The 27,963-nt window shown below is 41.0% G+C and overlaps 1 protein-coding gene and 1 long non-coding RNA gene across 5 annotated transcripts in view; one reads left to right on the top strand and one right to left on the bottom strand.

Annotated features, from left to right (window-relative positions):
• Nucleotides 1–27,963, bottom strand: part of NEB (nebulin) — a 225,010-nt gene that overhangs the window by 27,079 nt on the left and 169,968 nt on the right. The window contains exons 117-139 of the mRNA XM_060302454.1: nucleotides 26,899–26,997; nucleotides 26,457–26,567; nucleotides 22,631–22,735; nucleotides 21,821–21,925; nucleotides 21,304–21,408; nucleotides 19,121–19,225; nucleotides 18,861–18,965; nucleotides 18,106–18,210; nucleotides 16,997–17,101; nucleotides 14,834–14,938; nucleotides 13,318–13,422; nucleotides 12,533–12,640; nucleotides 10,296–10,400; nucleotides 8,637–8,741; nucleotides 8,091–8,195; nucleotides 7,362–7,466; nucleotides 7,161–7,271; nucleotides 6,334–6,444; nucleotides 6,016–6,117; nucleotides 5,801–5,905; nucleotides 1,373–1,483; nucleotides 669–773; nucleotides 8–112 (exon numbers count right to left, since the gene is read on the bottom strand). Coding sequence (XP_060158437.1) covers nucleotides 8–112; nucleotides 669–773; nucleotides 1,373–1,483; nucleotides 5,801–5,905; nucleotides 6,016–6,117; nucleotides 6,334–6,444; nucleotides 7,161–7,271; nucleotides 7,362–7,466; nucleotides 8,091–8,195; nucleotides 8,637–8,741; nucleotides 10,296–10,400; nucleotides 12,533–12,640; nucleotides 13,318–13,422; nucleotides 14,834–14,938; nucleotides 16,997–17,101; nucleotides 18,106–18,210; nucleotides 18,861–18,965; nucleotides 19,121–19,225; nucleotides 21,304–21,408; nucleotides 21,821–21,925; nucleotides 22,631–22,735; nucleotides 26,457–26,567; nucleotides 26,899–26,997 — 2,433 coding nt within the window. The remainder of the gene's footprint in view (nucleotides 1–7; nucleotides 113–668; nucleotides 774–1,372; nucleotides 1,484–5,800; nucleotides 5,906–6,015; nucleotides 6,118–6,333; nucleotides 6,445–7,160; nucleotides 7,272–7,361; nucleotides 7,467–8,090; nucleotides 8,196–8,636; nucleotides 8,742–10,295; nucleotides 10,401–12,532; nucleotides 12,641–13,317; nucleotides 13,423–14,833; nucleotides 14,939–16,996; nucleotides 17,102–18,105; nucleotides 18,211–18,860; nucleotides 18,966–19,120; nucleotides 19,226–21,303; nucleotides 21,409–21,820; nucleotides 21,926–22,630; nucleotides 22,736–26,456; nucleotides 26,568–26,898; nucleotides 26,998–27,963) is intronic.
• Nucleotides 1–27,963, top strand: part of LOC132597618 (uncharacterized) — an 81,156-nt gene that overhangs the window by 11,213 nt on the left and 41,980 nt on the right. For all 4 annotated transcript variants that reach the window (XR_009564634.2, XR_009564633.2, XR_009564632.2 and 1 more), the window contains 2 exons: nucleotides 3,700–3,838; nucleotides 3,935–4,071. This is a non-coding gene — a long non-coding RNA (uncharacterized lncRNA). The remainder of the gene's footprint in view (nucleotides 1–3,699; nucleotides 3,839–3,934; nucleotides 4,072–27,963) is intronic.

Here is a 27,963-nt window from a genome sequence, read left to right as displayed (position 1 = left end):
AACTTACTACACTCTGTAATTCTGTGGCCTCTTTTAGATGAAGCTGCTCCAGATTGTCGGGTATTGTGTGGTAGTGGCCTTTACTCTTCTCATAGTTTTTCTTGTACTGGTACTGAGGGGAAGGTGGCAAAAAAAGGCACATTGATGGCAAAGCTGCTCAGCATTCCTATTTTTCCTCTTTACATTAGATATTTACACAGCAACAGCACCAAGACCAAATTAAAATTAGCAAACACTACATAGGGGGTTTAAGAAAATGTTTTAAAAGGATGAAGATCCACATTCAGTATTGTCAGTTAATACAAGGATGTAAACACTTAGGTTATATGGCTTATTCAAAGTAGTTTTAAGGTGCAAAGTTAAACGTGAAAGAAACTATTCCAAGTGGTAAGTCTATGTTTTTAGAAGGGGGAAAGGGAGTGATTACTTGAAAAAAAATTTAAATAGCCCCAAAATAGAAGCATTTTTATATTCTGAGAGGTGTTACAGTCAGTGGAGAACTGGTAGATTAATGTTGTAATTTGGAAGAATGCACTCAGAGAACAGGAGAGCTTTCTAATAAATGTAGTGCCTCAGTAGCAGAGAAGGAGATGCAAGTGACCTCAGAGAAGGAATTTAGTTGAAAATGGGTGAAACAAGCTGTTTCTGGAGCAAATGATTGAGCTTACAGAACTGGCGAGTTGGCTTGTATTCAAGACATGATTCATTATCAAAGATTCCTTCATGTCAGTCACAGGTTTGTGAAGTTTCTTCAAGTCAGCCTTATACTTAACCTGTACAACAGTAAAGGAAAAAAGGAAATCACATAAATAGGAAATGGAAAATGGTATTAATGGAAACCATAATAAGATGTCCCATCCTGAAACAAGTGCTGGGGATGGCGGTGAAAAACCATACCTCATTCACAATAGCCAGAAAGTGGAAACAATTCAAGTGTCCATCGACAGACAAAGGGATAAACACAGTGTGATGTAAACATACAATGGACTATTATTCAACCATAAGAAAGAATGAAGTTCTGACACATGCTACAGCATGGATGAACCTTGAAAACATTATGCTAAATGAAGTAAGCCAGACAAAAAAAGGGACAAATACTGTATGACTCCACTCACATGAAATCTCTAATAGGCAAATTCATAGGGACAGAAAGTAGATCAGAGGTTACCAGGATTGGTGGGAGGGGGAAATGGAGAGTTATTGCTTAATAGTTATAGAGTTTGTGTTTGGGGTGATGAAAGAGTTTTGGAAATAACAGTGGTAGCTGGACAACATTGTGAATGTAATTAATGCCACCGAATTACATATTTAAAAATAGTTAAAATGGCAAATTTCACATTATATATTTTACCACAGTTAAACAAACACATACCTCACTTGTGAGATCATTAGCATCTTTCATGATTTTGAAGAGCTGGCTGTCTTTTGGATTGTATTTTGGTGTCTTGCCCTTCTCTTTGTTGAAATTTTCTCGGTATCTAATCTAACAGCAAATGCAAAAATCCAAATTATTCCTGAGCATCAATTAATCTGAAGACTGAGGAATGGAGGAAATGTAAATACAAAAGAGTATGTGCTACACATAAAGGGGTCATATAATTTATTATCCAAATTAGGACACTTCTAAGAGTAAAAGCACTATTAATAATTATGTTGGGACAACAAGCAATTGAGAATAAGATCAAGTGATATAGTATTTGTTTTGCTCATTTTTATATTATCCAGAGGTATGAAAGATATTCACCTTTTTTTGATGCAGAATAAAAATGCATGGGAAAAGGCTTCAGGCTAAATTCAAAGAAGTGATCTAATATATTTGATTCAGAACATTTTGGTCCTCTTAACTAGCAAAACCAAAAGCACTTTAGGTCTATTGCCAGGAGTTCCAAGAGGCTTTATAAATGATCAAGAAGGGTGGGAAGTAAGGAATCTATTAAATCAGGAGATTTATTGTTATGTACTTTGGCTATATCTTTTAAGTTTTTTTTTAATTGGCAAAAAAAATTGGCATAACTTCTGAGTAAAAGAAGCACAGAATTTGGGGGTTAATGGCTTCGGTATGATTTCAGGCTAGAAGAAGGAAAGAAGTGAGATAACTTTAGCATAATGAGAAAAATAAGATTAAATATACTTGCAGGATACATAAAAGTAAGAATACACAAAGGACAAAATAACTTCAATTTAAAAAATAAGCGCAATGCCTGGCACTAATAGTTGCTCAATAAATGTGATCTGATTGATGAAAGAAAGAGACAGTCATAATGCCTAGGTAAAATAGCTAAAGATGACGGTTTACTTATAGGGATATTCAACAGAATAAACTGAAAGTGACAGAAACATTTCCTTATTTAAAAACAGACTGATGCCTTTGTCACTAGGATTAATCCAGAAGTAGAACTCTACTAGTTACTCACTCTAGGAACAAAGAAAAATGAGCTACTTCTAGAAGTTAGCCAGCTGAAAGGGCAATATTTGATGCTCCGGGACACCTAGAGTTTCTGTTATTGGTAAGAGGAAAGACTCGCTCATTCAAAGTTATTAGCACACCAGGATCTGGCCACCAGATATTTCACACTGTAGGCGTTTAAAATCAGTACCCCTCATGCTTCATCACTTTACTTCCCCACAACTTTACACATCCAGCACAACAGGAACAAAAGGAGACCACTCAAATGCTAAGAACAACGAAATCTGCCACATCAGAGAAAAAGCATTCACAGTGCTGAGGCTCATTTATTTTGAATAAATCTCCAGTGGAAATGTGTAGACGAAATAAGCATGCAGAACAGTACAGCACGATGCAGGCACACTGAGTCAGACACACAGTGGAGGAAGGAGGAAACATAACAGGAAAACACAATGTGAATAAATGCTACAATGGCTCTTCTCTGAAAGGAAGTTCACTCCCCAAAGAAAGAAATGCAAAGCCTGCTAAGGAAAGTCAGAGGTGGTGAGTTGTCTGAACCAAGAGAAAACTTCTCCTAAGGGTACAGAAACCCATAAGGCTAGGGCTGATCCCAAGAGCAGTGAAACAAGGAAAAAGCAAAGTAAACTAGATGTGCAGAGTCAGACTGGGGAAGGAAAGACGCAAAGGCCCATCTCTGATGAGAATAAAATCCATTTCTTTTAGAAGAATGCTAAAAATCCTCTATCTTTTAGAAAATAACTCATTTCTGAGAAAATATTTGAAGAGCAGCTTTCTACTGGTCTCATTTCAGTTCTTTTCTGTTAATTTGAAGTAGATTTAAATTTCTAACTTTTTAATTAAAAAAAAAATTGTGCCTCCTCTTTCCACAAGAAGGCCCCAAGCAAGTGCAGGTGAGCACGACTGCTGCTGGGAATCTGAGCCAACACGCTCGACCTTCCTTTTTGACTGGATCTTAAGAACTACTATATTTTGCATGATAAGGACACACATCGGATTCAGGACTCCAAGAATTCTTAGAAAGGTGTGGGATTAGGCAGGAAGTACAGTAAAACCACATTCACATGGCATATGGAATGGAAAAGCCTTCTTTTTCTTGTTTACCAGGGAAGTGAGAGGCAACCATGCAAGGCCGTGTGTCAGCAAACGGCAATACCAGTGTCCATTACCCCAAAGGGCTCAGATAGTGTGAGAAAACGGTTTCCAATCAATTATTCTTTCAAAGTTCAATTAAATTTAAAGATCTAACACCCAGTTGTTCTGCTCCTTTTCAGGGACTTGAACTGTATATTGGCGCTTCTAAAGACTGAAGAGCAGGTCCAAGAATTAGAACGTTTCTTGCCACTGAGACTGTAAAACAGGGTGAAAGCTATGAGTGAAAACATTTTGAGCAGTTTATACTGTTGATTCAGGGTATGTCTGAACTGAGAGACTGTATTAAACGCCAGTCTTAAATGTATTAAACACCAGCAGTGGTAATCAGCAGAGGCTTTCTTTGTGTGGTTGCAGATGAGATCCTCAGTCTGTTTTCAGCTTTTGATTGGTGTCAGCAGCCTAAAGAAGTTAGGAGGCCATCTCCAAATCTACTCTACCTTCCTGTTCCAAAGGCATGTTCCAGAGGGAAAGTTTCATGCAGGAAAAGACAGGTGTGTGCAAAAGTATATCCTTTGACAAATTTCCACAGCATTCTACACGTTCCAACACAAAACCAACAGAAAAGAGTGCGACTTGGTCAGTCCCCTGACCAAGGCTAAGAAGATAGGTGAGAGAAAGAGGAAGACAGATATATGGGATCACTGATGCCAGTCTTACATCACTGATGAGCACATTAGTTTTCTTAAGCTGCCTCATCATAGGGGTGTCATAAGATGCGGCGCCGTGCCCGTACCCTCTCCTTTGGCCTTTGACGTATTCCGCCTAGAGTACCAGCAAGACAGCAAAGTCAGAACGGGGAGGGCCCACACAGAGGGGAAGTCTCCTTGGACCAGGGGCCACACCATGAAGCTGTCAATCCTGAGGCAAGCCTTTCCCAGGAAGTAAACCCAGGAAAGGGAGCTCATAAAACGATCTGGTTGGGACTCATTCTCCACATCATAGGATTCACTTGGGGTTAGAAATACAGGTCTCTCTTGGGTTTCCCTGGTGGCGCAGTGGTTGAGAGTCCGCCTGCCAATGCAGGGGACACGGGTTCATTGCCTGGTCCGGGAAGATCCCACATGCCGCGGAGCGGCTGGGCCCGTGAGCCATGGACGCTGAGCCTGCACGTCCAGAGCCTGTGCTCCGCAACGGGAGAGGCCACAACAGTGAACGGCCCGCGTACCGCAAAAAAAAAAAGAAATACAGGCCTCTCTATTTGTAAAACCAGCAAAGTCTTCAAAATTTCAACTTGTTTTTAACTTGCTAATGGTATGACCTTGGAGATTTAAAAACATATTAAAAATTTTTACACTGAAAAGTTCATGTTACATTTCATTATTCTTAGAGATTCCACTGTTTCTTGCTGGTGATTTCATATCTTGGTTTCGAGTACTTATACAATTCCATTAACTTATAATAAAAATACAGCATAGGAGTTTTAAATTAAAAAACTTTTTAAAAATAGTATTTGCTTGTCATCAGTCATCTGAACTTTTTGTCTCCTCATAATTCCCTCCTGTATTGTCACTTGATGTTATTTGTATCTTCCAAAAGATTGGGATCCCACGTTTGGCATTGCTGAAAGTCATACATACAACCACCAAAGGTATCCTAAACGTATTTCTTCAAACAAATACTTGAGAAAACAGACAATGAAAAGAAGGTAGGATCTTTGAATTGGAGAAGAGATAAGGTATTTCTGAGCTCATCTTTTGGGACTAAAACTTGCTCTCTGAAAGATCTGGTGGTTGATCATGGGGTTTCTGATCTAAAGTCTGAAAACTTGTCATAACTCAAGAGTATTCTAGATAACTGGTCTCACAAGGGAAATTAGGTAATGGGGCAATCAAGTTTGGACGCATTTCTAAGTCCATCTACTCAATAATGTGAAATCTGCTAGAATTAGGCATTCCCCCTCAGCTCCCCTGTACATACCTCGATCAAACACTTACAACCCCAAACTGTAATTATTTAGCCATAGACATATAGTCTGAGGACATCTACTGCCTCTAGTTACTAGTCCAGGCATTCAATATATGTTTGCTGAATGAAAAACTAAAAGTGACTGCATCTGATATAACTTTTCAAAGCTTTTCGTGATATCATTTTCAAAGCTCTGGAGTGCTGCAGTCTCTCTCTGGTTGCTGATACCGCACTTTCATTCTGGGAATCGCTTCTTCCTGCAAGGTCTTTAAACATCCCCTCACATCAGAGCTGCTGCTCGCCCATCTGTGTTACCTGGCTGCTCAGCTTGGCTGCCTTCTTGGCCATTTCAATGTCTGGACGCCCAAGCATGCTTAGCCCGTGGCTGCCTTCCTTGCGGTGCTTGGCTCTGTACTCCACCTGCATCAAAGAAAACCAGAATGGGCACCACGTTCTAGGTGGCCAGTGACCACCAACTACTTGTTTGCAGTGACCACTTGGGACTGGGTACCTTCTAAACACACCCTTACCTCGCTGGCCTGTTTGGCTGCCTGCGTGGCCTTCTTGATGTCTGGCCGATCGGCCACTGTTGTGTAATGCAGGTTTTCTTTAGCATCTTTTTTGTAAGCGACCTTTATTTGGAAAAAGAAAACATTTGCTCACTTGAGAGATACGCTATCTTTCTGAAAGGAACCTTTTATTAAAACCAAATCAACCCCACTACCGTATTTTTTTTAGACCACCAGATATAGAAATTAGGGTGACCACTCACTGGACCCAGCCCAGCATATACCAATGTGGGACCCACCAGCTCAAGTGGCCCCCTGAGAGTGAGAGGAGAAACTTACATTACTCTGCTTCTTGGCCACCTCCATAGCGTGTTTCACCTCTGGGGGCTCCAGCATGATGGAGTAGTTGGATTTTCCTTTCTCCTTGACAAAATTCTTCTTGTAATTTGTCTAAAAAGAGCCAGAATTACTTATGTGAGCAGAGGAAGCTAGGAACAGAATTGTTTTACTTGAAGAACTAAGAGAAGATCTCGAGGAAAATCCGTGGCTCTCCATTTTGGTGTCATTTTGGAACTGGGGTCTCTGATATATACTCTAGTTCTTCCCTGTCATTTCTGTCCTGGAACCTGTCATTGAACCACACACCAGTCTTTGGAGAACTGATGACAAGCAAATTAAACTCTTTCATTTACCATTTCTACCTTTTTAAAATAAATGGAACCACACAGGGCTCATAAAATATAATACCATGATTATTAAAGCATTATCCGTAAGGATGTAGTGGGCAGAGATTACTGAGATACAAAGAGGTGACTTTACTTCTCTAAAATTGTTCAGCAGTTTAAGGAGAGGGGAGATGGTGGGAGAGGCTGATCTTTACCATCAATGCTCCCTCCCTTTATTACCACTAGGTTAGTGACATCTTATATTGCTAGACAATACATCCTATGGCCAAACCCACATCTGCCACAGTTGCCGTAATTGGAAAGCCAATAAATATTGAGTTGTCTTTTAAACCAGCGTTCAAAATTCACATATAGGTACTGATGGTAAGAGTGAAGTAACGCAAAGGAAAGTGTAAGCAAAAATGCCGCTTACAGTCTTTTGCTGGATTCTAAGGTAAAGTGCCACTGCTGCTGCCAAGAGTCCTGGGGCTGGTCACTTACATCACTGACGTTCCTGGTCACTTCCTTGACATGAACAGTGTCCCGGGTCTCCGGCAGTGTTGTGTATGAGCCCTGAGCCAAGTGCTTCTTCACATGCTGCTTGTACTTGTTCTGAGGGAAAGCACAGAGAGCTTGTTTAAATGCCTGCCTGGGGCATCAGCCCAAGACGGAAGGCAAGCCTGTGGGGTGCTGGAGGGTTACCTCGGACACCAGATTGCTGACTGTCTTTGCCAGGAGGATCTGAGGCGTATCGGGCACGGCATGGTAGCTTCCTCTTTCCTTGACATGTTTCTGTTTGTATTTCAGCTGCAGGGGTGAAAAAAGCATTTCTTCAGCTCCTCTGACTCTCCTGCATATTTTTATTAAGCTCCCAAGTTACTAAATAGAGCTGGGAGAATAGCATCATTGACAGAGTAGAATCATTAAACTCAGTAAAAGACCTCATGTTTGGAAATCTTGGGAAATATCAAAAAAGGATTTTCTTTATCTCATGCAAGTTGAGGATTTAATAACAATCAGAATGAATCTTACGATGAATCTTTATACATACAGCGTTAGTTCACAGCACTTTTAAATATGTCATTGGACCCTCCCGCAAACCCTGGGAGGCATTATCATTCCTCCTTTCCAGATGAGGAAACACAGGAAGCATAGGAAGCGTATGACCCCACAGAAATGAATACGTTTCCTTATAGAGTCCAAACGGGCCTTCAGAGTCCCCACTGCGGCGTGTGGATTTTTCTGAGGTGCAGTATAGATCAGGAGCGGCCACCTGGCTGTAACAGCTTCCCACTGCTGCCGCTCTGCTCTGCCAAGTCACTGGTGTCGACGTGGGCAGCAGCCTCCTCTGTGCTGCGGGCCCCTGGGCACTGGGCTGCAGAAGACAGCCCTGAGTGAGGTTAGGCCTCTTGGAAGGGACTGAATACTTACATCACTTTCTATTATAGAATTCTTCAGGGCCAGCACCATGTCTTTATCATCAGTGACAGAAAGCTTGCAACCTTTGAGGAACTCCCGGTCCAGCTTGTATTCAAACTGTAACAGAAGAAAGACAGAGGAAGATGGGAAAGGGTGACAGGCACAGGAGGAAGCCGGTATTTGGTTGAATTTGTAGCGAGTCCTCTTCTTAAGGGCATTATGGGGATTTGCTACCAGGATGGGGGCAGGGGCTTCCTGCTGGGCCCACTGAAAGCTGGGCTCCTCCTTTCCAGCCCCGAGGCCAGAACAAAGCCCTCCTGGCCCTCCCCTGCCTCCCTCAGGACTCTGAGCCGTTAGTGTTTGGGCCCAGCCATGGGAGACCAGGCTCTGTGGCCAGGTCTGCTTCCTGAGCTTGCCTTCCACACCTTACAACCCTCCTGTCCTTCTTGGATCTCAAATGAGCTAGGGTTAACACCTGTGACAGTGGTTATTATGAATAAAGATAAATGTTTCTGTCTCAGGTATGTCATGCAGTTCTGACTGCCTCTCTTATCTCACATCGCTTTGCTGTAGGGATGACTTGGCGGCCTGGATGAAGTCCGGGCGGTCAGGGGTCCATCTCCAGTGGGCTTTGTTGGCTTCATACTGCTTCTTGTAATCCAGCTGTTTTTAACAAGACAAAAACAAGTCACTTCACTCGGTGGCCTGAATTCACAACCACACACGTTGCACAGAGGGACTCATCTTGCATGTTAACATGTAACCAGTCATGGTTCTTTATGTAAGAGAGAGCCCCAAGTAAAATTTCTGTACAACTAGTTGGCCACTCAAGTTGTCCTCTTGTGGGACCCTTTGGCCTCAAAATAGGGGCTAAAATTTTTAAAGGCTCCTGGCGAAACAATTCTTCAAACTCACTCTGCCAGTGCAGTCTAATCATTTTCAGAGTCAAGTACTTTTAATTTCTAACTAAATTCAGACTTTTAAAAAAAGTATTAAACACTTGCAGTATTTATTTCATTCCAGGCACTTTTCAAAGTGCTTTATATATAGATATAGATATTAACTCATTTACTCTTTACCACAACTATATAAAATCAGCAGCTGAGGAACTGCCTAGAAGGGCTAAGTAAGCTGCCCAGGTGAGACAGCTAGTGAACAGTGGAGCTGGGTTTCCAACCTGGGCAGCCAGGCATCAGAGGTGCTTGTGGACTTGCTAGACTTGCATCTGAGCTGGAGAACTGGCTGCCTTGGGCTGAACCTGAGGCACAGAAGTGAGTGTCCTTGGGAAGAGCCCTCATTATCAGGCACATTTCTTTCCTCACTCTTTTTCTTTCTCCTTTTTTTTGGTCAAGGTATAATTGGTATGCAATAAGATAAACATGTTTTATAAGTTAAAAAGTGATCCAACTTTTCCCCATTCTATTGTGAAAATTTTCAGATGCATGAGGAGTTGCATGAATCTTACAGAGAATAGCCATACACCCAGCACCTAGATTCTACAACGTACATTTTACTGCATTCGCTTCGTCCCACATCAATCCTGCTACCCATCCCTCTGTCCATCCCCAGGACACCTGTACGATACCTGCCACTCCCTAAAGGCATTTCAGTTTGCTGGCCCTAATAAATATAAGTTCTCTGTAGCACTAGTAGGCACTAGTTGGGTTTTACAATATTTCATTATATAACCATTTATATATATTTTAAGAAGTCGATACTCATTTAAATGCACAAAAATGTTTCTGTGGTTGAGGCTTTAAGATGCCCCATCACAAAGAAATGAGTCAGCGCAGGGAGATGTGAACAGGAGGAAGGTCTAGGCCAACTCCTGACAGCACCAAGCAGCTCAAGTGTTCTCTTTTTTTTTTTTTTCAGGAGAAGTAGGCTCTAGAGTTTGTGGCAGGAGAAGAACATGGAGACCGGAGACACTGTCGAAAATGTAACCTTCATTTCAGAATTAAATCCCCCATTTTTCAGCATCCTAACATGGAGGCTGAGGGGGTATAACATCCGTGGGCCATCCTTGCTCTTCCCCACTGTCCTCTGTAAGAACCATGGGCAGCATTTAGGGGTCAGTGTTATCACTCATGCTCTGGGGCCCAACCCTTGATCTGGACTCACTAGAACTCAATCACTTGAAAAGATGTCAAAAGAGGCCATGTGCCCTACAGAAGCTGATGAACCCCTCTTAGGCTTGGGGACGTTTCTGGAACTTACATTGGTGTTGACTTTGTAGGCATCCTTGGCTGCTTTGATATGAACAGCATCAGGCTCAATGGTACAGTTGGACTTAGTTCTCTGGTAAACTTCTTTGTATTTCAGCTGTGGGAGGAAACACAGGTCAATTTTTTTTTTTATAGCAGCCCACAAGTATCTTAAAAAACAAGAAATTAAAACCATAATATAGTACATGATACTCCTTAAGACTGAATCGGTCTGTTGTGAAGAAGGGATGCAGCCGTGCAGCTATGTGACACGCACCATCCTGTCTCAGATCTTAAAACCAACTCGCCAGGACACATTGTGTATGTTCACCAGTGTCACCATAGAACTTATGTCCTCTGAGCTTGTGCTGAAAGGGGCAGCTGGACAGCTATCCATGTGGGTTTTCCTGTCCCCAAATCAGAAACTCCTGAGTTCAGGACATCTTGAAAACTGTTGATGGAAGAGAAGCCTTCCCCCATTGGCTCACCCAGATGGGATCAGGCTTGCCCTTCTTCCATGTCCCTACAGTTGTAGCTGCTATCATGTCGTGTTATAATTATTTATCTGTCTATTCTTTCCATTGAGCTGAATCCCTTGCGGGCAAAGATTGTGTATCATTCATCACCTCATTCCTAGCATCAGGCACTTAGGAACCCAATAAATATTTGATGAATGAATGAACTGATGGATGAATGCTGTCGTCACTACTGTCATTGCTAGAGCCATCGCTGGTAAGTTTGGGCATGTGTGGGTTTGAATGGGAGGGGGAGAGAAAAGGGAAGGCTTAGCCTCTTTGAGCCCAACTGGTCATTTTTTCATGTCTAGCCTGGAATTTCTAGCTTCACCCACCTTTGCTCCTTTTAAATTTCAGGGCCCTGGGACTCCACCTGGGACTTCTCACTAGTTATTGGGGAAGGATCTTAGGTCTTACTGTGACTGAGAAACTGTTCTACGGAAGCCATAGTAGCACTTACTAAACTTGCCTGATCATAAAAATCACAATTTTCTGTGCTTCACCATAGATGTAGTAAATCAGTAGCTTTGGGGGACTGACTTGGAAATTCATATTTTTCATCAACATCTCAGGTTATTGTTACAATCAGAAATTTAGGGAAGTGGATATAGAATTGCTTCATCTTTCTACACTGAGAGGGAATGGGCTGCTCCACATAAGGGATCTACCTTATAGATGTTTATGAATACCCGACGTTTATGTCCAAAGTGTCAAAATTTATTTTAACATAAAAAATATAAAAAATGTTTTTTAAATGATTTATACATTTCTGCCTTCATAAACAGTGCACTGGTGTATTTAGCATTTTTCTTGGCAACTTAGAGTCAATAGTGTGAACCCATTTGTTTAGCTACCAAAGAATTCCTGAGCGCCAGCCTCAGTCAAGGCTTTGGGGTAGGGATTCCACAGTTGCCTTCATTATTCTTTATGGTGCCCATATAGCCATTAAAATACTTAATCTAAGGGCCTCCCTGGTGGTGCAGTGGTTGAGAGTCCGCCTGCCGAGGTAGGGGACAGGGGTTCGTGCCCCGGTCCGGGAAGATCCCACATGCCGCGGAGCGGCTGGGCCCGTGAGCCATGGCCACTGAGCCTGTGCGTCCGGAGCCTGTGCTCCGCAACGGGAGAGGCCACAACAGTGAGAGGCCTGTGTACCGGGAAAAAAAAAAAAAAATATATATATATATATATTTTAACCAATATTATGATAGTGTTCCACCATAGAATCTAGCTATATATATGAAAATATATGAATATAATTTCTCCTCAAATTCAGAGTATTAGAACTTAATGGCTACCCTTTCCTCTTAGCCAAGACAAAACTTATAGAGTATTAATAGAGTTTATGGCACACTGCATTTTTCAGACTGGTCTGGAAGCTTCTACTCTAGCCTCTTAGAACCCATCCACTCTGCCGTGAGACGGCCAAACCACACGGAAAGGCCACATACAGGGGCTCCTGTCTATACAATGGCTGAGCTCCCAGCCCAGCCGTGATCGGGCGCCAGCTCTGGGAGTGAGCCTTCCTGCCTGAGCTGTAGCGCGTGGGGTAGAGCATCCACTCAACTGTGCCCACTCAGCTCACAGAACTGTGAGCCAAAAAAGCATGACTCCTGTCTCAAACCACTACATTTAGAGTGATTGTTACACAGGAATAGATAAGTGGACCTGGGTTTGTTATAGCACATTACAAAGAGGCCAAAGTGAGAGGGGCTGCAAAGCCGTCCTAGTAACTTACATCACTGACTTCATCTTTGACCTTTTGGACATGCAGCAACATGGGGGTGTCGTGGATTGTGGTGTAGCCTCTGGGTCTGGCCTTGTTGTATTCCAACTTATACAGTATCTGAAGGAGATGAAAAGGCAGAAAGAGACAACTTTATGTATCTCAATTGACATTGCAACATAATGTAAACATATAAAGGCAACATTGTTGTTGTTGTCATTGAGTGTATATAAAGGAAAGAGAATTCCATAAACTCAACAGGTGCTTTCATGCTTTCTGCTAAGGCTCCAGTGCCTCTACAATGGGGTGTCTGCCAATTTGGTTGGAACAATTCTTTACTGTAAAAGAAGAGTCCTGAGCATAGTAGGACACTTATTGTCCCTGCCTCCCTCCCTCTAAATGGCAGTAGAATCTTCCAAACAGGGACTTCCCTGGTGGGGCAGTGGTTAACAATCTGCCTGCAAACGTAGGGGACACAGGTTCGATCCCTGGTCCAGGAAGATGCCACAAGCCCGCGCGCCACAACTACTGAGCCCATGTGCTGCAACTACTGAAGCCCGCGCACCTAGAGCCCGTGCTCCACAACAAGAGAAGCCACCGCAGTGAGAAGCCCACACACCATAACGAAGAGTAGCCCCCGCTCACTGCAACTAGAGAAAGCCCGGGCGCAGCAACAAAGACCTAATGCAGCCAAAAAAAAAAAACTTTTCCAAACATTGTGGCCATCTAAAATGCCCCTCCACATTTGCAAGTGCCCCCGCAAGGCCAAAAATCCATTCAGTGTTTCTTGTACTTACATCACTAATTTGTTTGTTGACTTTTGTAGTACGTAGGTGTTCTGGAGTATCCACAACTGAGGTAAACTTGTCCTTTGTTTTTTCATAATTTTTCCTGTACTTGATCTAAATTGTAGAGGAGAAGAACAAGTTAACTTGAAGTAGGAGAGAGGGCTTTCAGGGACTCTAGTTTTCCTCTTGAGAGTCCCACGGCAAAGAGTAGGATTGTTATATAAGCCATAGGTGTGCAGGATGATGCCATGCTTTCTTAACTGGAAATGTTTATATAAATCTGTATTTGATAGCAATAGTGTAATAGAGTGAGCAAATAATAATAATAATAAATATTTTCCATATAATTTATCCACGTGGAAACTGAGGCCCAGAGAGGTTAAGAGTATGAGCTAAGGGCAAATATAGAGTGAATCTCAGAGCCAGGACTAGACCCATGCTCTCTGGACTCTGGCAAGTAATGATTTGCTCACATTATGCTACATCGAATATATATGATCTCTTAAGTATGTTTCCATATCAAAGATGGAACAGATAAAAAAATGAATACATACACTTTGAAGTAGTTATTTTTAAAGACATTCATTTTTGAAATTTTCAAGTCATGATTTTTTTTTTTCATGCACATAAGCGGTTTCAAGCAGCACAGACAGAGAGCACAGCAAAATTCCATGCACAACTATCTGATGATCATATCGGGACCAAGGTGAAAGTTCAGGCAAACAGAATGTTCATAGGAAGACCTCATCCTCCTCATTTCATGTGTTGATCTGATGTCAAACTAAAGTGATAAAACAAGTTACTAATACAAAAGCCTGATTAAAAACTTTCTTTGCGTGTGGGAACAATGGCCTTTTATTAACATCGTATCTGGTAGTTAAGCAATTATCAGTGTCTCTTGCTGCTTCAAATTTACCTTCCAGCGTATGACGGGAAGGTGGTGGTGTGTGCTTCAGTTGACCTTGTAGGAAGGCAAGGTGATCAGCAGTGCTGTTAACAAGGGTGTGTGAGGACAGATGTGCTGGAAATAACCTAGCAAATTCAGCATCAAACTCAAGAGGGGCCATGAATATGCACAATATTCAAAGAGCTGCGCTGTCATCCTCATCTCTCCAAAATGGTACAGTGTAGTCATTATTGAGCAATGGACACATTAGATGAAAACATTAAATAGTCACATCTTTTAAATACTGTCAAATTTACTTAACATCCTCAATCTCTAAGAAATCTACTTCTTTGGGGCAAATATTGAAAAACATAAAGTTATACCAATTTGGAAAAGTTTGAAATAGTCTCAGTTAATATTACTTGGAATTCCAAAAGTGTCAGAAGACCTACAAATGTTGGCTGCTACAGCACCACACTTGGCCACATCCAGAGTTCATTTACAGGCAGTGAATATTTATGCAGCTTTGTCATGTGAAACCAGCTTGGTCAGGGGGCCACGGAAGGAAATCAGGGGAAGCCTAGAAGTGAATGCCCCCAAGGCTTCTAAATCTCTTCTTCGCATCACGTCAGACATTACCTGGCTCCACATGTGTGTGTTGTAGAGGGCAGTCAACATATCTGGACGCAGAATTTCATTACATCCTTGTTTCAGAAGCATCTTGGCACTAGATTTATATTTTCTCTGTTCATGCAAAGAGCGGTGAAGCACAAAAGAGACTTGTGAAGACGGAAAAGAACATAGCTCTATATCCTGATCACCTCTGAGTGAAGAGATGTAGGCACACACACTTTGTGCTCTCACGTGTATGTGTGGGTGAAGACAACCAAATGCATTAAAATGCCAAGCAGGGTGACATGATATTTGCAGTTGACCATCCACAGCCCTTGTGAATGGGGAATAATAGAGCCAGTCCCACAAAATTGCCTTATAGAAAAGGTGACATCATTGAAATAGAAAAACACAGTAAGGAGTTCTGTCTTCTTTCCCTCCGTTAATTTGTTTCTTTGTTTCTGCGTTTGCACCTTAATTCACACTTTACAACTGCAGTTTACACACAGGCCCTCCTGAAGGATGAAGGGTGTGAGGACCCAGCTGTGCATCTCATGTTCACCACAGCACACGTGAGGACACAGAGCATGGACTGGCACACTCAAAGAGCTCGTGGGCTCTTTGGGTGGCTAGACAGATAATTTGGAACAGAACATCCCAATATCATAGGCAGAACCTATGACATCCTTGCAGCAGACGGGACGACATCTCATGAGAAACTTGGAGCACAGTCCTGCTTGGCCGTCCAGGCGGCCCCATCACAGTACCTGACTGATCTGGTCGCCTGCGATCTTAGCCAGCAGATGTCTAGGCTCATCGACTACCAGGTGGTATTTATCTTTCCGCTGCTCATAATCAGCTCTGTATTTTTTCTGCTCAAACATCATATCAAATTATAGCAAGAGTACAACAACTTCAAGGCTATACACAAATGTCCCAAGATACTTCAGAGAGCCAGAAAAATGTCCTTTCTAGAGGTGGGCTCCCAAAGCATTCAGGGTAATGAAAATAGGGAGGTGAACAGAATTAAGCAAAAGAAGATGGCCTGGAGAAGGCTGGGGCTTGGACTAGATTAGTTATAACATCAAAATTGAAATACCTTGTACCTAAACATGTTCCATCTTTACATATGATGTCATTAGCAACGTTAAGTTTTATGACATCTTAAATTGTATTTAAAATAAGGCACTGACAAGCTACAGGTTTACTACTTTAGGCTGTGAGAGTCAAAAGGTATATTCATGGACACATTCTAATATGCTAGTTAATTTATTTGATTATAAAAGAGACCTGGAAATCCTTCGTGAATTAGAAAAATAGAAACAAAATATATCAAGACTGTCTTCCTAGGAACCTACCAACAGTAATTCTTCAGAGTCATCCCACCTGGAAATCTACTGAAAATAAACTAAATCAAATTTATAAACAACAAAAAAGTTATATATTGAAATAAATATACCATTGGCTACATTTTCATCTTCTGACACATTTTACTAATTTTCTAACTTTGTTTTTGAATTTATGTAAATCTGTGGAAAATACAAAGATAGGAAATTAAATGTAAAAACCTTCCATCCATACATTAATTCATAGCTTGCTTCTTTCATCATTTTAAGCTAAATTTACCTTAAACTATTGCAAAGACAGTTCCAGGAAAAACTGGGTAGAAGGTAAAGGAATATTCTGAGTGCAAATGGACACTTCTCTGCACCAACGTATGAGTCACAATGGCAATACATTTGAAGGCGTGAATCACAACTACCCCCTTAGGGCTGCCATTTCTGTGCCCTGGTAAGGGATACTAAGTTAACTTTGAACTTCTGGGTCTTCCAACTCTACACAGAATCCTATACCCTCCCTGTTGAAGGGAGTTCAGCTGACAGTCAACAAAATCCTTTACCTCTTTGCTCTTGTCACCCAAAGGGCTGTGCTGCCCTGTGCTAGTGCGAGCAGAGGCTGTGCTGGCTGTGGGGACCTCACTCCACTCTGGACAGCCCCTTCCTTTGTTCTTATTCATGCTTTTGGCAGAGCTCATCAGATAGTGATATTATAAGAGCCTTCCCAATGCGTAATCTTGAATCAACACTAAAATGGCTTTCCTGTCATTTTAGGTATTGGGTTTTAATCAAACGCCATTTATACACTTCTTAAGGGACGCTAATAGGCTCAATTGGATCAGGTCATACATACCTCATTCATCAACTGAGTTGCAAACTTGAAATGCCTGTTGATTGGACAATCAGCAACATACTTGAAATCTGACTTCGTCCTTTCAAATACCTCTTTATACTTATACTAGAGAAAATAGAACATGGTTACTTGATAGCATCTGTGATTATCTTAAGAATGAGATATGCCATTTATTGTATACAATTGTGATTAAGTCATTCATAGAGATAAAAAGTAATTACTGAACACACTCTGGCTCCCAAGGCAATGAAGGGTATACCCACCTCAATGTCTTAAAAACTAGCCCCCAAATACATACTTTCATTGAATGGATGTCAAATAGATCTATATTCCATATTGGACAAAAACCCAAATCAGTTTCTTCTTTGTTTCAATACTTATAGTGATTATTATTTTACTTTGAAGGTATTTCCATGTGCCCTCGAAGGCAGTTTTTAGTCCGTTAATTAGAAGTAGTTTTCCAGTAATGAATCAGATAATCATAATATTTTAGAGCAGGGGTATGCTAGCATCTAGACCACTACCTGTTTTTAAATAGCCCCATGAACTAAGAAAAAGCTTTTTTATATAGTACTAAGGGATTGTAACAAAGAATATGTGACAGAATGAATGTGATCCACAAAGGGTAAACTATTTACTATCTGGAACCTTTCAGAAAAGTTTGCTGACTTCTATTTTAGAACTCAAAGGAAGCTAATCCAACTGCTTTATTTTGTAAGTAGGAAAATGAGGCCATAAAAACAAAGTTATTTGCTTCAAGTCACACGTCAAGTTTGTAGATTAAAATAATCTCACTTTCTATTTGCCTCCATATCAAATCACCCAGAGACATATTAGGAAATTCTGGAAGAGCCATGAGGAGTTGTACTGAGATGGCCTTTTATCAAATTCAAATGAGTGATGTAAATAAATGATTACTATTGTCAATGAGGCCAATACTAAAATAATTCCTGAGTAGAGTGAATAATGTAGTATATACTCCAACTTTAGAGTCTAGAAGCAAGGATAGGGATGGAAATATGAGAAGCTGTTTCCTCAGTACTAATTCTCTCTGTGGGCACTGGAGTACATTTCATGGATATGGTCGTTACCCTTGAGTAGATATATACCTTGCTGTAGAGAGTCTTGTTCTTTTCAGCCAGAGTGAAGTCGGGGGTATCAAAGGCATAGCAACCAATGCCTTTAAGCCAGGTCAAATCTTCTTTATATTTTACCTGGGAGAAGAATATCACCAGAGAGTTTTAAGTACCTATCTCCAAATAGCAGTAGGTTAGCATCGATACAAGTAGAACAAATAGAAGGTCTGATCACTAAGGTATATAGAATAATAAAGTATTGAAATAATTATTTAAGAGACATTTCCAATAATACTGATTTCTGCTCACTTTATGGTGTACTGTATTGCATATGGAATTTTTCATTTTAATACCAAGTAAAGCAATTCAAATTTAACAGGCATACTTGCCTAGAGAGTACATCATTAGCTCCGCAGCTGTATTTTCATATAAAGAGCTGAAATTTCTTTCTAAATGAGCATTGTCATGTGTCTTAATTGCTTAATTGTCCTGAAGTTGTCTCTTCAGTTGCTCAAAAATAGGTTATCATTTACATGAAATATATCACTTCCAGTCATGTATTATGATGTAACACATTTAGAAGAAAAATAAGGTTTATAAATTTGAATATATTTTTCTGTCTCCTGAGTTGAAGCTCACTTATTTAGCAATGAGCTTTATGACTTAAACATCCATACACAAGAGCTAAAATTTAGTCAAGTGTTTAATCAGTTTTTATGCAGTGTTTGATTTCGTTGTCATGTGGACATATTAATTCATATGTAAAAATAGAAGATTTCAAGACTCACATCACTGACTGCATCAGTGACTGCTCGATGGTGGAAATGCTCAGGGTGATCAGGGATGGACCTCCAGATTCCCAGCTGGCTCATGTAGTTCTCCTTGTATTTTATCTGTGGTAAAAGCACAAAGGCGGCTTTAACATCTTACCCAAATTTAATGTAAAAAAGTCCATTTGTCTCCAGAGAGTTTTAGGAAAGGGAGGATACTTTTAAAAATTATGGTGGGTTATTGAGCCCAACACAAGTAGAAATATATAGGGGCGTACTTTACTGATGTGGTCTGTGACTTTGCGATGATAAACGATGTCTAGGGCATCCTTCACAGTGTGGTATTTCCCCTTGGTCTTTTGAAATGTTTCTTTATAGCGTAGCTGGAAAGAGGAAAAGCACATGGATTATAACGAACTCCCAAGTTAAATAACTAAGCTCTTTTAACCCTGAACTCTCCTGAGTCTTATATCTCTTAAGTTCTCCCTTGAATAAATTTGGGAGAGATTAAAAACCTCTTTCACATCCTGGAAGAGAAAAAGGACATTCGGAGAAAACAAAAGAAATCTGCATAAAGTGTGGAGTTTAGTTAATGATAATGTAACAATATTGATTTGTGACAAATGTCCCATGGTACTGTAGGGTGGTAACAACAAGGGACACTGGGTATAGGCTATAATGGGAACTCTCTGTACTATCGCTGCAACTTTCATGTAAATCTAAAACTACTTAAAATAAAAAGTTTATTTAAACGTAAAACAAGCAGACAAAAAGCTCATTTGGGAGGAGAAGAAAAAAAAAAGAAGCATAACTTTGTTGAACCCAAGACATACTAATGTATGTGGAAAAAGGAGAAAGATTTAGTTTCTAACTCCTGGTATTAAAAGCCTTTTCCATGGAGCAGTCCTAAAATTTTATTCCATTTCAATCTTTATCTTTGTGGTATTTCAAAGGTCAACAGCTCTGACTTTAACCTAAGAATATCATAGAAGTTTCATCTCATCTACACAAAATGAGTACTTCTCTGAGCACTCTGTTTTCAATCTCGAACGAATCTTTTCTTTTTTGGGTAGCTGAGCAAACACATAGTGAAGGAGGCCTTTAACTTTGTTTTTCAGATGGGTAATCTAAGATCCTTTAGCTCTACTTGTGGAGATAGCCACGGTAGATAGGCTAAATTTAATGCCACATACCAGCTGGACTATTTCAAAGGTTAGAGTTACCAGTATTGGTACTGACAAAGCCCTGGGGATAGGGCTGTCCAGTGGTGTATAATGAGCTCCCGGGGCCAATTTCACTGTGTGGACATCCCTGAGAAGTGGTGATGCAGCGCAAGCTTGGTTCAGATTAATATTCAACAGTAACCTTGAAGTGATAAAGATGGGGTTGTCACAAGAAGACAAAAACTATCCCAGCAAATAGATTTTGAGGGTAGCATATAATTTTTTCAGCTTATATTTTAAGCAAACCGACATGGTCTTCTTCCAACTAGCAGACTCCTTTTAGCTGCAACTGAAAATTTCTGACAAAATTACGGAACTAAGATATTGTTCCAATTTGCTGTACACTTTCACAATTCTGCTTAGGGATTACTGTAACCACTTAAGATGCTTGAAATCCTAGAGCTATGTTGCTAAATTGAGGGTGAGGGGGTTGCTTGAGCTTTTGGCTGGGTTAAGTCCCAACCAGTCCTCCAGAGATCCTGGTTCTGGTAATAGGTACAATGCATTCATAATTGGGCTCTGGGACACAAAACTGGTAAGGACTGGCCATCTAACCGGGTTGATTCATTTCATATCTTCATTAACAGATAATCTCATTACCGTTGAAAGGCACTCTGTCCTTGATCACGTGGTATGGGAAATGAAAGTCTGTCCCTGTGAATTCTAACAAACATGTCATTCACATGATTTAGGCGATCAAGAGGAGGAACAAACATTTTCTGAGTGTCAACTAAGAGCCCTGCACTGTGCTAGAAACGTGTATCTGTTATCTTGTTTAGTCTAATTTAATTATCACAATTCTTATCCTCATTTCACATATAAGAAAAGAGACTCAGAAGAATTAGGTAAATTATATGGAATCATACAGCAGGCAAATCACAGCATCAGGATTTGAAACCGTGTTTGGCTGTTTCCAAGAACAACATTTTATGGATAAGCAATATCAAGTATCCCTAGGAAATGCCACCAAAGAATTAGAAGAAAGGGTCATATTTTTGCTTGGAAGAGCAATGAGAAAAGCAGTAGGTTTTCAGCATCTCTCAGCATTATTCTTAGCGACTTTGCCAAATGGTATTGTTTGTGCCTGTTTGTTTGGCTCTTGTGTTTTTGTTTCTCTCCCTATCTGTACTGTGGGCCAGGACTTTGAATTATGGATATGACTGTAATAGCTTATGCTTCTTAGGCGTTTCCACTTCAGCTGCCCCATCACAATGAAGAAAGAAGGGAGGGATGCATACATCACTGGCATTCCAGTAAGCCTTCTTGGCTCTGATGAGGATTGGCGTATCTGGAACTGGAGTGTACTTGTCCTTCATCTTTTCGTATTGAATTTTGTACTTTTTCTAAGAAATAAAGATGGAAGAGAGAGAAATTTAAGTTCAAGTGTCTTCATCCCTCCCAATTCACAACCATGGAACAGATCCAGCCTAGGGACACACCGGATCATGCTCGTTAAGAGAATAGCTCTGCCTTCTGTTTCTTGATGCTGTTGAGCACAACTTCTAGAAATGAGCTCTCTGATCAGAGGCAGCAGGTGAAGGGTTTTTTTAATTAATTAAATTTATTTATTTATTTTTATCTTGGCCACGCTGCATATCTTATGGGAGCTCAGTTCATCACCAGGGATTGAACCCAGGACATGGCAGTGAACGAATCCTAACCACTAGGCCACCAGGGAACTCCCAAGCAGGTGAAGGTTTTAGCAAAGGATTTGTTTCTTTAGCTCAGTGCCTGGGTGCTGAATTCCCAACTCACCTCACTGACCATGTCCTTCACGTCTTTAGCATGCTTCAAGGCTGTGGTCTGGTTTCCAGCATGATGATGTGGCCTCTCTTTGGTGGCAAGTTCAACATACAGATACTGAATGATAATAGGCACAACGTTATAAATCAACTATACGCCAATAAAAATTAAAAACAAAGAATAGGGATCAGATGTTACAGAGATAAAATACCCCTTATTTAGTATTCAGTCCTCTTTACTCATTTCTAACCCTAAGATGGGAGGGCAGTGTCTACTTGTTATTGTCCTGATTTTTTTTTGTTGTTGTTGTTATGTGTGTTTCTGTTTATTTGTTTCTCCCTCTGTCTCACATTAGGAAACACATATACACGCTCCAGTCATCTAACATTCCTGCTGCTGAGTGTGGTCTAGTCTAAATCCACGTGATAAAAAATGCTGATAGAAGAATGAGAGGAATTCTGATAGTCTTCAACATATTTTTTTTTTCATTTTTGCCTGAATGCATGAATTGTGGTTTCATTTATCTGTGGACAAAATATAGGTCCTATGGAATGAATTAAAAAATTTATTTTCACCACCTGGAATCCACAGACCACTCATCCAATGACTAACGTTGTATAGACCTGAGAAGACATGGCATTACCTGCTCATGTAAAACATACCATAGTGAAGACGGCCCCAAAGAAAGCAGCTTCTTGAAGTTAAAGAGCATGAGGCTGTATCAGGACGACCAAGTGTGAGGGTCTGCTACTGACGGGAGTGGTCAGGCACACAGAACCACCCCCTGGGGCAGGTTTATGAATCTTCATGTGTGAATGTTACCTGACTCTGAAGCTTCTGCCCTCGCTTGGCTCTTGTAAGATCAGGAGTATCAGGAACTGAAGTGAAGATTGACTTCTGCTTCTTGCCTGCAGCTCTGTACACCAGCTGGACATAAAACAGTCATAACCATCATTTCTGCTTCATGGACACATTCTATGCTCTGCAGATGCCTTTATTGCTTACTTCAGAGAAAAAGCAGGGCCTCTCCCACTGCAGCAATCTCAGTTTCTGTCCAATAAACCAATACATTTTTTTAACCTCCTTAGCCTTCCTTTTCTTTTTTTCCTTGTATCAAAATTAGAGACATTCTGCAGCCTGTCCGAGTTCCAAGCCACCTGCTGTGTTCTTGTTCCCTTCTCACCTGTCCCTTCTAGGACCCTGTTCTAGCAGTTACCCTCAACCTTCCCGATGTTCCAGCCCTCTCCCTTCTTCTGCAAACAGACCCAAGTCCCTCCCTTCATTAAGCCTTTTCCAAGTTCTGCCAATGGCCTTTTTCCTTTCTTTCACAACCAAGCAAACTATGTGTTTTGCCTTTTTCTCTCTTTTGATTAATTTCACAAGGCAATAGTTTGGCTTCCACCCAACCACTCCAATGAAGTGAATTGCATTAAGACTACCACAAACAATTACAATTGCTACATCCTAGAATGCTTTTCTGCAGCAACTGTAACTGCTCAGCAATTTCATTCCTGAACTCTGTTCTCTGCCTTCCATTCCCCCATTCTCCCCTAGGGGGCCTCCCATCTTTCTAGGCACTCCTCAGCTTCCTTCTATGGTTCTGCACTCCCCCAAAGGCTGCTATTAGCTAGAGTTAAGGGTTGGCTCCTTTTACCCTATACATTCTCCTTGGGTAACCTCATCTCTACCCAGGACCTCAACCATCAATTTGAGGTTGATGGTTTTCAAATTTTGTTAAATGGTTCCTTGATATCCTAGTCATGCAGGCCAGAAACTTGGGGAGTCATCCTAGACCCCTTCTCCCTCATTCCCACATCAAAATGGTCATGAATCCTGGGCTCCTAACTTTGTGATACTCCTTAAATCTGACCTTCTTCTCCTTTCCCACTGCCATGGCCCTAGTTCAGCCTCCTGTATTGTTTCTTTCTACACATCCTTAAGAGCCTCTAAACCACCTTCCCAAATCCTGTATTGGACACTTCACATGGCTTACCCAACTTTCACAAGCCCAAGAAAGAGATTTTCTTAGAGTTCAGATCCAATTAGATGTTAATGCTCAGATCTATCCTGCTCAGAAATAATTCATCAATGACTTTTCATCAAGTCCAAGATCATTAATATATCACCCACGAGTCTTCATAACCTGGCTTCTTCTATCCCATGTCTCCAGTCTCATTTCCCAACAGTCTTCCACACTCCCCATGTGATATTTGAAACTAGTCCCAGTTTCTAGAACTCATTATGGCCAATTTCCCATACTGTGCCTTCTACCTAGAATTTTCTTCCCACTCTTATCTGCCTGGAGAACTCCTGGAGACCATACTGTCTTGATCATTCCTATAGGATACCATTTATCATATTGATGTCTGTTTCTTCCCAGAGATTATGAGCCCATAGAATGCAGGAGCTCAGTTTTATCATTCTTTTATCACCTCATATTTAGATAGAAGATCTGAAAAACAGTAGCCCTCTAATAAATATCGAGGATATTTAATATAATGAGGTGAACGAGAAAGTCTAAATGGATAACAAATGAATCCTAATCATGGATAAAAATGCTGGTTGAACAGATAAAATGTAGGAAATAAATAATATGTATATACACATGTATGTACGTGTCCATTCCTTTACATCTAAATTATATACAAGTGCAAGTTGAAACAAAATATAGCTCATCTGCTTAGGGCTGTTTTTGGTGTTACCAATGAAAGAAAGGAGATAAACAAAACAGAAATTTACTGTTTCTCCCAGGCTAAATTTTTGAATAAATCAAATCGACAAAATCATAGAATTTTATGGCTAAAAGAAGCCCAAATCATTACCTAGTCCAATTCTCTAGCTCAGGAAATTAGGGTGCTAAAGTTGTGAATTAGAAAAAGTCACACAACAAATTGGAAGTAATTCTGGAACTAAGACCCACCTCTCCCATGCCATTTCTACGATTCCCTTTGAAGCGTATTTCCCCTGTACTTAGGTATGCATTGTTTATACTCCTTGGGACAACATCTCTGCTTACTAGTACTACAGATATATATGTGTCAAGAATCTGCACAATTTAAAGACAAGTCAAAAGTCAATAACTTGAACTTTTGGCCATCAAACTTTTTACTAAGCCAGTGTTTCCCAAACTCACCTGATCCTAAAACCCCCTTAGTAAGAACAGATTTGCAGGCTCTACCCCAGACCTTCTGAATCCAGGGTAGTAGCTCAAATCGGTATTTTCTCAAGCTCAGGTCATTCTACAGTGAGGCAAGTGTGAGAGAAATTGCACTACTAAACAATATCTATTTTTCTTCCTCAATGTTGTTGCATAATATGCACAAAATCCCAACAGGAATTGGGAAGAAGAGAAAGTTTTAGATAATTCTGAACCCAGACAGCTGAGAGAAGTAAAGGTATTTCAAAAGATGCCAATAAGCACTTTAAGTTACCAAACAATTTTTAATTAGTTAATTATTGGCTGGAGGAGAGATGTGATATTTTAAAGCAGTGGTTTCCAACACTGCCTAAATATTAGAATCATCTGTGAGGCAGCTAAAAATATGCAGATGTCCAGACATAGAGAATCTAGTGTGGGGCTTGAGGTTGGAGCCCACTCAAGGGTAGTTTTAAAATATTTCAGAGATGATTCTGATACTTAGCCAGCATGGAGAGGCACTTTTACTGAGAAGAAACCCCATACTCATTCCTATCTGAGTGCTAGCACTGGTTGAAATAACAGAGGGAAGTGCTCAGGAAAGCAAATGTGCTCAATGTAGCATTTGTAAGAGCTGAAGAATGAATCATCCTCTGCCCTGGCTCACTCCAAGCGCAGGAGGCTGCACATCCTCTCCACTGAGGACAACGCTTGATTTGCCAAGGCTTCTTTAAGTCTAAGGACATAAGTGATCCCTAAACAGCAGCCATCAGAGTTATTAAGCATGCGGAGTCAATGAGGTGGCCTGACAGCTTTATGGAGTCCGATAAACGAGGTCACGAAACAAACTGGGTTGAATGAGAATGGCCCACTGGCCTCTAATAGAAGCAACCATTTACCTTTGCGGGATGTCCTTACCTTTAGAGAGCACATTTCGTCCTTGGCAAACACGGACATCTGTTATGGCGCTATAGGATACACATCTAAATAAGATGGGGGGCCATCCCTCAAGGGACCAACGTAGGTGAGAGGATCAGATCTATGCACAACTAATGGCAATAAATCAGGAGCCTGGGTGCCAGGTGGGGCAGATGAAAATGAAACTAAGTTGTTTGGAATTTCCTGAGTGGGCAGTAGAGCAGAGAGCCATTGAAAAACTTTTCAAATTGCATTGCCATGATTAGGGTTCCTGACAGCAGGAATTAATGAGAGAGAAAATTTTGAAATAAATTCAGTTTGGAGACAACAATAGTCTAAGACAGAAGGACTCTCTAATCTATAAAATCATGTAAACTCTCAGCTGTCCTAGTCATAGGTAGGGCAAGTATCAATAGCCTCATCTTATTAAAAAGGGACAAAATAAGTAAATTGAGGCAAAGTGAGGTCAACTGACTTGTTTAGACAGGGTGGCCACTCTGTAATTAAAGGCAGAAGGGAGATTTTGGCCCAAAATAATTACCTAAAAAAAGATCGCTAGAGGAAGGAGGCCCTTGTGGTGACATGTTTACTTACTTCACTCAGATGTGTCTTCAATTCCTGCACTTTTCTGTATTCTGGAGTGTCAAGCACCACTTTGTATTTGTCTCGCATCTTCCTCGCATTATCGGTGTATAGGTAATTAGACTTAAAAAAACAACAATGGAAATACAAGTTGATTAATCACTTCAGGAATTGCATGTCATGGTCACACGTTGTCTTTCACACAGCTGGCATGTTCAAGCCACACTGACACTCCCTGTGTCCTGGAGGTCTTCCCAAGCAGGACCAAAGACAACCGTCATTTAACTAAGCTCCTTACCTTTTTTAGGAAGCACAGATCATCTTGAGTGGGTCATGACTTTCTCAGTGAGTTAATGGCAAATTTCCCCTTAACGGAAGCTACAGACAGATTCCTCTTGCCCAGCTTGGTGAAGCTGTGCAGGAGGAGCTGCGTGTTGGGACGGTGTGCACTCACCCAGAGCTTCCGCAGGTGCCGGGAGCGGACCATGTCAGGAGTGTCATACAGGAAGCAGCCCAGTCCCCTCAGGATCTGCAAGTCTTCTTTGTATTTAATCTGTGTCACAAGCATAGAAATATAGCTGGTCATGAGCAAATATAAATCAAGAATAAGACAGAGTAGTGATACTTTTTTAGTGATGGATCTTTCATTTTGGTTCAACACATCCACCCTGTACTCTGAGTTTGCTTGAACTCAAATGAGTCATAGGTTTAAAAATTTTTTTTTAACTTATCTATTTATTTATTTTTTGTTGCATTGGGTCTTTGTTGCTGCACTCAGGCTTTCTCTAGTTGCGGCGAGCAGGGGCTACTCTTTGTTGCAGTGTGTGGGCTTCTCATTGTGGTGGCTTCTCTTGTTGTGGAGCATGGGCTCTAGGTGCGCAGGCTTCAGTAGTTGTGGCACATGGGCTCAGTTGTTGTGGCTCACGGGATCTAGAGTGCAGGCTCAGTAGTTGTGAAGCATGGGCTTAGTTGCTCTGCGGCATGTGGGATCTTCCCAGACCAGGGCTCGAACCCGAGTCCCCTGCATTGGCAGGCGGATTCTTAACCACTGTGCCACCAGGGAAGTCCCATAGGTTTTTAAAATTTAAATTGCTAACCCTGAACTGAGAAGAGGATATGGCTATTATTTTATTATTATATGGATGAAAAATACCATAGATTAAATGGAGTGGTATTTTATGAGAAGTAAACATTCAAGGAGAAAAAAAAATTTCAGCAGGAAGTAGCTAAAGTGGGTGGGAGCAGGGGTAAGTAGGAGAAAGATACTAAACATGACCTGGACAGAGGCCACTTGGAGTGAGGAGCTGGTAATGATTTGCTGTTGAATGTAGAATGGTGGTCAGCCATTCTTGTATCTCCCAAGTGGTCCTCTTACTACTATTTCCATAGCTGGGGAAATATGGGGTCCTGTTTCCACACTGCTTTACCTCCAAGTTCTACACTCAGTTTAGAAGTTTACTCAATGCAAAAGGCTGCTCAAAGACTGGTTGGCTTACATACTGAGAGCAAGCCTGCTTCT

Source organism: Globicephala melas, chromosome 7 (genome assembly GCF_963455315.2).
Source record: "Globicephala melas chromosome 7, mGloMel1.2, whole genome shotgun sequence".
In the NCBI taxonomy this organism is placed as follows: domain Eukaryota; kingdom Metazoa; phylum Chordata; class Mammalia; order Artiodactyla; family Delphinidae; genus Globicephala; species Globicephala melas.
This window is presented reverse-complemented; position numbering and strand designations above follow the sequence as displayed.